The sequence below is a fragment of the Larimichthys crocea genome, chromosome XIX (genome assembly GCF_000972845.2).
Source record: "Larimichthys crocea isolate SSNF chromosome XIX, L_crocea_2.0, whole genome shotgun sequence".
Taxonomy (NCBI): Eukaryota; Metazoa; Chordata; class Actinopteri; family Sciaenidae; genus Larimichthys; species Larimichthys crocea.
The window spans coordinates 12396196-12406816 of NC_040029.1; the positions used below are offsets into that span (position 1 = coordinate 12396196).

Sequence of the window (10621 nt, forward strand, 5' to 3'; positions counted from 1 at the left end):
GACTGACAGGAAGCAGCAGGTGAGGATGGGGAGCATCACATCCAGCACCCAGACTATCAGGACTGGCAGACTCCAGGGGTGCATACAGATGGGAGGTCGAACGGCTGGTCTGCTGGTGCGGTCAGAACAATGTGGAGCTAAACACGCTCAAAACTGTGGAGATGACAGTGGCTCACAGGTAGAGCGGGTCGTCCACTAATCAGATGATTGGCGGTTCGGTCCCCGGCTCCTCCGGTCTGCATGGCGAAGTGTCCTTGGGCAAGACACTGAACCTCAAATTCCGCCCATCACCATCACCAACAACACTGTGACTGCTGTTGAAACCTTCAGGTTTCTTGGCTCTACAATCTCCCGGGACCTGAAGTGGGAGACCAACAATGTCACTATCATCAAAAAGGCCCAGCAGAGGTTGTACTTCCTGCACCAGCCCAGGAAGCTCAACCTGTCCAAGAAGGTTCTACTCTGCCATCATTCAGTCTGTTCTCTGCTCTTCTGTCTTCTCTCCTGTCACCAAACAGGAAAAGAACAGACTGCAACAGACAGTCAGGACTGCAGAGAAAATTATTGGTGTCAGTCTGCCCTCAATCCAGGACCTGTACCTGTCCAGAGTCAGGAAACGGGCAGGTAACATCTCTACAGACCCGACACACCCTGGTCACAACCTGTTTAAACCTCTCCCCTCTGGGAGGCGCTATAGAGCTCTGTGTGCCAAAAAACATCCAGACACAAGAACAGTTTTTTTCCTCAGGCTGTCTCTGTGATGAACTGCTAAAACCGGACTCAAATGTCAGTTACATCACCTGTAAAATATCTGTACACTCATACCGTCATACTGTGCACACTGTATATTTATATTTATTATCTCATCCTTGCACTATGCACCATTGCTCAAAAAAGAAAAAAGACATCTTTGTCTATCACACAATATTTTATTGCATAATTTATATATATATTATATATATATATATATATATATATCTATATATATATATATATATATATGCATATGGCATGCCGTTCAGGAAATTAAACCTTTGAATATATTGAATGAAACTTTGAATATATGGAGTGAACCTTGAATATATTGAATGAAGTCTGAATATATTGAATGAAACCTTGAATATATTGAATGAAGTCTGAATATATGGAATGAAACTTTGAATATATATACATACCTGGCGAATAAAAGTGCTCCTGAAGGCTGTGCCATCGGTGTGTGAATGTGTGTAGAAATGGTGTAAAAGCACCTTGAGCGGTCGGGAGATTAGAAACGAGCTATAGCCTACGGGTTTTGGAAAACCTGAAGTTTGTTCTGTATGTGACATCACTATGACATCATCTGGGTTATCTCTCAGACTTGACAAAGCTCTTCCCAACACAGAAGACATCACACAGCTGTTTTACAGTTGTTTTACTGTTTTTTATGAGTGGGCATGTCCAGTAAACTGATCTTCCATGTGTAAAATTTCATTTCAGGTATTTTGTACATTTCACCTGTTCTCTCCCATCACAGTGACTTCACTGTTATAAATAATATCCATTCTAGTCTGCTCTATTCTGCCGTTCTCCTCCCTCCACTGTGGTAAACATATTTAGGCTGTTTGGGGGAAAAAAACCTCGAAATGGTCATAAATCCTTGGTAAAGATGTTTTTCTACGCTCCAGGCTGAGCTATTCCTTATCTAAATGGACTCCCTGCACTGCGTGTCTGTATGCAGCCTCCTCCGGCAGAATCTCCATCCTCTGTCATGTTGCAGGCAAGTGTTCTCAGAGGATGCTTCATCATGCACAGACACTACATCTGAGCTTCATTATCATATGCAGAACATTAAGGAGACTAAACATAGCCGCTCTTGACACTCTGATATGTGGACTCTGAGTACAACAGCAGCTATGGACTCTATTCTTTACGTCGATGGAAAGCACAGAAAATGTTTTGTGTGTGAAAGTGTGTGAAGAGTATTAACATGTCCAGCTGAATCTTTGACACACACATACACAACGAAAAAAGATAATAGGTGTGTGAATATGAGGAATGAATCATGATGGAATCAATGCTGAGCTTTGAAAGTTGTGTGTGCATCTGTGTGTGTGTGTGTGTGTAGAAGGGCAGCCATCTGTAATACCACACACTGTATCCCTGGGGGCTCCTTTAAACCTTTTGTTTGCGCACAAACCCAAGAATAATGGAGGTAGAATTAGAGTGCAGATCTATGTTTTCTTATGGCTTTGCATCTCCCCACAGGAGTACTGCCTCGGTTAGACCATCATTATAAATTCTCTCAGCGGACAAAGGTCACCGTCGGATACTGAGGAAAAAAATGCTGAAAAAAAGATCAAATAATAAAAGATTAAAAACGGCACTGTACACATATTGACGTGGAATTTATCTTTAGTTAAAAAAACATCTTTGTACAGGGTCTCTAGAGGTTTACAAAAGGCTGAGCACACAAACAGCACAGATATATTATGTTTACAGTAGACACTCATCCAGACACAAATATACCACAACTAATAAATACAGACAAACATTTTATACAGCATTTACAGAGTACAGGGGAGCTACGTGTCTCATCCGGAAAATCGCTTTTCAGGTTGTAAAATATATCAAAGTACCACTCAATGACACTGAAACATTTTGGGTGTTTTCATGCAATTCCATTAAAAAGGACTTTTAATTGTACGTCAGGGAATTAGGGCTGGGTATCAAGCCTAAATACTTGGATTGGAGAGTAAATCCTGTCAGCACAACAGAGAATTCGAAAAACACTAAACTGGCACAAGATGCAGAAGCAGAGCAGCGGCTTTGCTTAATTATTCTTTCATCTGATTGAAATTGTAATTTTCTCCATTTATACTGTATTTCATTAACCCTCCTGTTGTGTTGACGCTGCATTTGCTTCCTCGTTGTATGCGAGGCCACAGACCTCAGTGCTGCATTTGTAAAATATTATCTTCAGTTCCATCACTGATTGATAAAGGTGTTCAAAAAAACTATTATGAATCATGTTGGCAGCTATACCTCGCCTGTCATTCTAGGCTTAATTTCAGGTTATCTGTTCTCTTTGATACACACATCAAATCTTTATGGATTGGGCTGATACCAATCTCAAACAAGGTCCCAAATATATTAATGTGTCAATTCTCTGTAGCAGATTGAGAAAACATTAAGTAACAAGTTAGTAAAACAATGCTGAATATAGTTTTTGAGGAGAAGCCTGGTTTTCGAGGACTCCACACATGTTGCTCTTCAGGTCAGTCCATTATCACAAAGTGTCAATCAAGTGATACAAGTTTTGAAACATTTGGGCTCCAAACTTCAGGTCATGTATTGAAACAATGTTGTAACCATACCCAGCCCTGCAGGTAATGAAAACGCTATCACTAACTGTATCTGCATGCTATCACGATGTACACCCACACACCACGAGAAGTGCTGAGCTTTATCTCAGCTGGGAGTCAGAAGGAAGAACAACTTTACAAGTTGCGTCAAACCTCAGTGCTGTGTCAAAGTAATGCAGTAAAGGAACAGGCTTGATCTTCTATGTTGCTGATTTATTACATTTCATATTAACTGTGAGACCTTTGTATTGCTAGAGTAAATCAATGAAACCAGGCAGCCTGTCAAAGTATTGGTATTGTTTCTGTGAAACTGTATACTAATTCTAACCTGATTTAAGTCTGTGGTTTGGTTTCTATTGAAAAGCATACAGAAGTATGTGGTTTTGTTGTGTAACAACAATCCAGCAAATGTGTTTTCAAAACTGAAGAGGCCAGTAAAGATTGTTAGTTTGATCAGTGGTGGTTTGATTGATGGAAAAGCAGCATGTGGAACAGCTTCCATAATAACAGCTCAGTCTGCATTCAGATGTTGCAGGGAGAACTTGAAATGTTTCTAGATGTCGTGCAGAATTTGTCAAGAAGCTGCTGAGGCTGCACCTGTTAGTTATTATTATTATTATTATTATTATCACTGTTCTGTGGATTCTTGGTCATCCTGAGTTTGTTCATGCAGGCTGATTGGGTGTCCGGGCTCAGTGCATCTCAGTCATTGGTTGTTTATGGTGATGCTTCCTCAGCCTGGGTCCTGAACGAGGAGAGACATTTAAAATTCATATTTAGGTATCAGTTTATCTTCTGAAATCAATGCACTTCATAAAACTCCTAAACTTTAAATGTAGATCAAAACTATAAACTATAAAACTATACTATAAAACAAAACTATAAACAATGACATTTAAATCCTTCTCTCTTATTGGGTGCTGTTTAAATATAAATGTTAAATCTAAATCTAAATGTTAGATCTAAATGTTGAATCTAAATCTAAATGTTAAATCTAAATGTTAAATCTAAATGTTAAATCTAAATCTAAATGTTAGATCTAAATGTTAAATCTAAATGTTAAATCTAAATCTAAATGTTGAATCTAAATGTTTCGGATTTAGATTTAACATTTAACATTTATATTTAAATATTTAAAATATCTCTAAGTTGACAAATATTGTTCTTAATGTGCAAAACAGTAACTCAGTTTTTTAAACATTGTTTGAAGCTAAACGTGACAAAATGTTGCTGTTATTTTCAGCATAAGCCGCTTTACAACAGCACCCGATACTCTCTTGCCTTACACACCCACACATTCTGACTGATCAGACCTCTGCGAGTGCTCTTTTCTTTTCAAAATTTTTCCTCTGCATTGACTCTTTTATCTGTTTGTAAAGGTGACAGCCATATTCTTATGTTTGTTTCACTGATCTATAGCTGCTTATCATTCGAAGGGAAGCCTGTCCCACTGGACAGGTCATCAATCAGTCACAGGGCTGACAGACAATCATTCACACCTACAGACAATTTAGAGGTAAAATCTTGTTTTCAGGTACCTGTTTGATTTTTTTTTTAGGTTGTGAGATATGGAATGGCTGAGTTTCTGCTCTGTGCAGACTTTTGTTTTTGATCTTTCTTTTCTCTCATTCATTACTTACTGTGCTTCAAGGTGCTTTGGTGCCCAGGAGTCTGGAAGGTTCGGGTGGTCGCTGGACCTTCACCCTCTGCTGTGACGACCTGGACCTCCAACCTGTAGAGGCTGGCAGGGTGCAGGTCTGACACCACCAGAACATTGGTATCCTGGGAGAAGAGAAAGGACAAACTGTGAGAGAAGTGGAGGAGAAGGCAGAAGAAAAGTTTCAAATGCTCAAGGTGTGTGAAATTGTGGGGAAGCTGGAGACTAAAAGTTTTGAAAGTGTTTGTCAGCCCAGTGGACCCTGGGATTTGCCTGCAGAGAAAATATAAATCTGACTCAGATATGCATTAAAATTCACAGATATGTTGCACAGAGGACAACTTCACCATGCAGACAATAAACAAGAAAAAGGTATATTTGACTCCACTGCTAGTCCTGAAGAAATGCTAAAAAAGAAACAAAGTGATGGAAGGAAAACATGGAACATTAAATGGAAAAAAAAAAGGAAATGAAAAAGGGAAGAAGGGAAATTAAAAAACACATTTTGGTGGATGATTTTCACTTTCATTATAGCTGCTTCATTTAAGCTTTTTCCATTTCATGTCTTTCTCACATAAAATGTTAGCCTGTTTATCTGCAGTGCTGGGGTCATTTAAATAATCATGTTTTCTAACATATTTCCCATTTTCAATTATCTTGCATAACAGTGTTTGCTATTAAAGGACAGAGAACTACATTAAAATGAAAATTAAACTCCAGCCTCACACTGACAAGACACTCAACAAAGTCTCTAACTATTTTTTTGGACTTTTTCGGATACACTATTATAATATATACTTATAAACTTATATATAACTTAGAAGCCATGTCGCTGATTTATGCATATCTTGTGTAACATAGCCAACCAACAACTCTGGACTTATACCAGCACTGACCGGAGGTAGGATCTGCGACTGGGAGATGAGGCTGTGAGGCAGCTTGTTGTTGCTGCTGTGGTGGCTGGTGGGGATGACCTCCGCCCAGGTCACCTGGTAACCAGTCAGCTGTTGGTGGGGTGGGGCCACGGACAAATCCCAGCTAAAGATGGCCGTCATGTTGCCGCCCCGGACCTCAAAGGACGCTGTCAGGTTGGTTGCCTTCACCAGGACCTTCTGAGGGGAGACTGCTGGAGGAAGCACAGCCAGCGGTTAAATGAACACAGGTGCTAGTTCTCATGGTATGTTCATGATCTACATGGGGAGGCTCATAGAAGGCCTGAGGCAGGAGACAACTGCCAAGGAATCCCAGAAGGAGCATGGAAAAAACAAACCAGAATATCATAGTGTTTGTGGATTTTTCTTTCCATTTCAACATCATGCTGTTGTTCTACTATAAATGTTTCAGCAAGATTGTACGCAATCCATGTGAGGCGAAAAAGTTATTCTTTTAATTATTCAGTAGTCATGTTTGCAAACAACTACACCTATTTATAATTTACAAAATGTTCTCTCCTTACTGGGACTACTGTTGAAATGTCACTGACTGATTTAAAAAAATAATAATAAGAAGATTATATGTTTTACTACAGCAAAATGAAATTTCACCTAAACTCAGTCAGCTGACATCTCTTGAATTTATATCTGCGCTTCATTAAAAAATGTGAGTGCTGGAAAAAGATAGGAAACATTTCATTTTAATTTTATTTGATTTTTAATCGTGGGAGATGTAGGAGCACTGTGGAGGATTTAGTGCCTAGCGCTGTAGTCGACCTCTCAAAATTTGCCAAAAAAGCCCATCTAGAAACACGGTGGACCCACGGTGTCCGCAGGTATAAAGAGTTCATCCTAAGATAACAAAAACATGATTCTTTATTCAAGTGATTATACACTACTGAAAACAGAGTTGTGAAAATTATATATTTTCATTTCTGTCATATTCTGTAAATAGAGCCCCAAAAATCATAAAGGGTTAACATCATGATATTTGAGTTTCATGAGTTTCAGTTTTACCATGTAAATTATGTTCATGCTAACTAATTATTGAATATAGATTTGATGTAATAAAGAGTTCAAAACTGACTATTATTGTTGATGCAAATCGTTTTTTCCGCTTCTTCTCCATTTTTAATCTTACAGATACTTTATATTATTGAGTTTGCTGAAAATACCAAGATGTTCATTATTCCTGAAAATGATTTCTCTGAGGTCTCGGGGGAAATCATATTGTGCTCACTGCTTAGGCTTCATTAAAACCATGTCTGCATAACAACGAGGAAACTTCAGGTGAAGTCTGGAATACTGCGTTCACACTGTCTTCATAATTCATCCTCAATTCAGATATAAGTGGAATCAAATCCTTAAATTCTGGTCATGTTACATGCTAACGTCATACAATGAAAAAGTGACAGCAGATGCAAACAGAGTGTAGTGTGTACCTTGTGTTTGAGCAATCACGTTTTTAAATGGAAATGAATTGCATTGATTTGCAGACATATTGTTGACATTTCGGTATTGCCATCTGTTCTGAGAGTGGAAAATTATAGCTGTGAGAAATTCATGGAATTACATCTAGGGGACTGATGTGAACATTTTTCATTCACTATGTGATCTGACTCTGGTGAAGCGAGGTTGTTGGCGGCAGTGAAATGTACAATTAAGAGAATGAGTAAACAAAACAGAATTTACAAATGTGCTTCATATTGAAAACAGCAGGCCTCCAGAAGGACCAGCAAAAGTCTCAAAAGTGTCCAGGATTCCAAAAAAAATCTAATATTCCAGCACTCAGATGTATTTTTAAGCTGAGCTGAGCTTCTGCCTCACCTTTGTCTCCAGGACAAGTGATGGGTTTGGGACTTTTGGCCTGGATGCTGGCACAGGATGGAGTGAAGAAGCTGGTGCTTTCTGCCAGAGGATGACTCTTCTTGCTGACGGGCTGCAGAATGACTTTATACTTACAGGAGAACAGCAAGCCCTGCAGGCTGACAAAGTTCTCCTGGATCAGACAAAGACAGAAAATGATTTATAAACATGACCTCTTCTGTCCATGAAGTCTATTAGGTGTATTGTCACTGGCATCATATTTCCAATGACAATGTTATTTTATTTTGAAAGGTTACCTGTGTGCTGATCTTCTCCATGGGTCTGGTCTGGTTGTGTCCACAATACTCTGGACCCCACTGGATTCTGTAGAATTCAACCGGAGGATCTACACAGACAACAAGAGCTTCCATCAGTGTGCTGTAACAGCAGGTCTACAACCATGAACACAACTTCTTCAAGAAGAATCTGACAGTTACAAAACCTTTTTCTGTCTTTCGCAGCTCACCCAGAGTCAGATAAAAGGCTCGATCAGTTTCACTGACAGTCAGACGCCAGTTTTGGACATAAATCCACAGTGGGTTTTTTTTATTTATTTTTTTTGGGCCTTTATTGATCAGACAGCTGAAGATAGACAGGAAGCAGAGAGAGGTGGAGTGACACACAGTAAATGGCCGTCCGATGCAGGATTCGAACCGGAGCAAGCTGCAGCGAGGACTGTAGCCTCCACACACGGGGCGGTGCCTTAACCCACTACGCTACCGACCGCCCCATCCACAGCGGTTTTATTTAAACATACTATAACCTTCAACTAAGACAAAAAATATCTCATCACAGAAATGAGCATGACCACCATACCCCCATCTGCCGAGTGAGATGGAAAAAAACATTAACACAGGTCAACATGTCGACAGCTATCTGAAGCTGAATTCGCTTCTTTTGTCTTTCAGAATCTATCCACTGAAGGTTTACAGTGCAAAGGCAACAAGGTCGAAAAGTCCAGTATCTTCAACAAACAAAGCAAATACTTTTATGTGTATCCATACTGTATGTACTGTACATACCCATGCTGCTCCGCCAGTAGACATGAACCCGGAGCTGTCCGTCCTGGAAGAACGGTGTCCCCACATCCAGAATGTCACCTGCAGGGTTTCCTGGAGCAGCAGTGGTGCCTTCAAAACAGAAAACATATCACTGAATTATTATAATTACTAGGGCTGTCAATCGATAAAAAACTAACTAATTAATCGCAAAAACTTCTGTAATTACTGTAATTGCGATTAATTGCGATTAATTTATCAATAAATTTATCAATAAATTAAATGCATTTTTCTGAGACTGAAGCTTATAATGAATATTTATTTATGTAAAATGATCAAATTAATGTAGAATAAACACAGAGAAAGTATATTTAACTGACGAGTGCCACACTCCTGTAGTGTAGACTGGCGAGTACCCGTGGAGGTAATTTCAGCAGGATGTTTTGCTTTGAGGTGATATGTTAAAGTCATGTTACTTCTGTGGAATTTAAATTCGGCTTTGCAAACTGTGCAAATTGCCTTGTTTTTGTCCAACGAGCCGTCGGGCAACTTTTTAAAATGAAATGTTCCTCCTAAAAGTCCGTCCTTATCCATCTTTCCACCATAGACTCTCCTTTAGTTAGGATAGATCATAGACATATATACATAGACCAGTGGTTCTTAACCTGGGTTCGATCGAACCCTAGGGGTTCGATGAGTCGGTCTCAGGGGTTCGGTGGAGCCTAATAATGACGTATTCATTCAAACACTCAGTTTTTTAATGGATAAGGATTTTTTTTCCGTCATGTCAGCCTGTAGCTTTGAAAGGAGCACCTTGACATTTTGAATCAGATTTAAAAGAGTTTTCCGCTCCGCCATGCTGATAAGTTAGAGTGTGGAACGTTAAGGTTGTGTCTGGGTGGAGTGAGGCTTTGAGATATGGAGGATCAAAGATTTAACATCCCAGTGGGAGAAAGTCTTTAAGATCTTTAAACCCCAAAGGTTAAAAAAGAAAAAAAAAGAAAGCACCATGAAAGTGTAAAATAAAATTCAGAGATCATCCAGATGCATTTTCACAACCAAGAGGAAAAGTTTAGTGCAGCAATGCTGACCCTTCAACATGCTGGATTAAAGAACGTTTGAGGAGACGTATTGAGCAAACACATTTTCTGTTACTGCACATCATGACCAGGTCATCAGGCTGAGATTCCAAATGCCAAAGTCTCCTCTCTGATTATGTAGAAGTGTGGACGTACTGCGCTGTGTGCTGAAGTGGAGGATGGCTCGGGGTCCTTTGAGCGGAGTTTGTCCCCAGTAGGACACAGCCTGGACCTCCACACTGTAGCTCCTGTTAGACCGCATGCTGTCCAGCTCCACCTGACTCTGCACATACACACACACAAAGGCACAGGTGAACAGGCACACAAACACAACTAAAGAAAGGGGACTGAACAAAAAATAAGAGTCAAGCTTTTCATAAAACGTCTCATTCTCATGTCTGAAATCATCGGAAACACATGTTACAAAAAACTGCTTTGGTAAAAGATTGGTCTCCCAGTTTTATAACATGTTTGTTGAAAACCATAAGGAAAACTCTGAGAGTAAAAGACAGGAGTGGATACGGGACATACAAGAAGATATCTTACTCAGCGAATTCTCGATTGAGAATGATACAATTTAATTGGATAATGCGGACATACATCTCCCCTGTACAGTACAAATAAATAAATTTGATCCTAATATACCTGATCTATGTTATAAGTGTAGCAATTATCAGGGTACATTATATCATTGTTTATGGAAATGTGAAGAGATTCATAAATTTTGGAGCTCAGTGATAAGGTATAT

General features: G+C 39.5%; 1 protein-coding gene across 2 annotated transcripts in view; it reads right to left on the minus strand.

Moving 5' to 3' along the window:
• Positions 1 to 2384: 2384 nt before the first annotated feature.
• Positions 2385 to 10621, minus strand: part of anos1a (anosmin 1a) — a 31591-nt gene continuing 23354 nt past the window's right edge. Inside the window, exons 8-14 of one of the 2 annotated variants that reach the window (XM_019273141.2) lie at positions 10030 to 10156; positions 8819 to 8926; positions 8054 to 8142; positions 7758 to 7929; positions 5895 to 6121; positions 4982 to 5123; positions 2385 to 4086 (exon numbers count right to left, since the gene is read on the minus strand). In XM_019273141.2, coding sequence (XP_019128686.2) covers positions 4034 to 4086; positions 4982 to 5123; positions 5895 to 6121; positions 7758 to 7929; positions 8054 to 8142; positions 8819 to 8926; positions 10030 to 10156 — 918 coding nt within the window. In that variant the 3' untranslated portion in view covers positions 2385 to 4033. Of the gene's footprint in view, positions 4087 to 4981; positions 5124 to 5894; positions 6125 to 7757; positions 7930 to 8053; positions 8143 to 8818; positions 8927 to 10029; positions 10157 to 10621 lie in introns of both variants that reach the window. The other variant, XM_019273140.2, reaches the window with a different exon arrangement.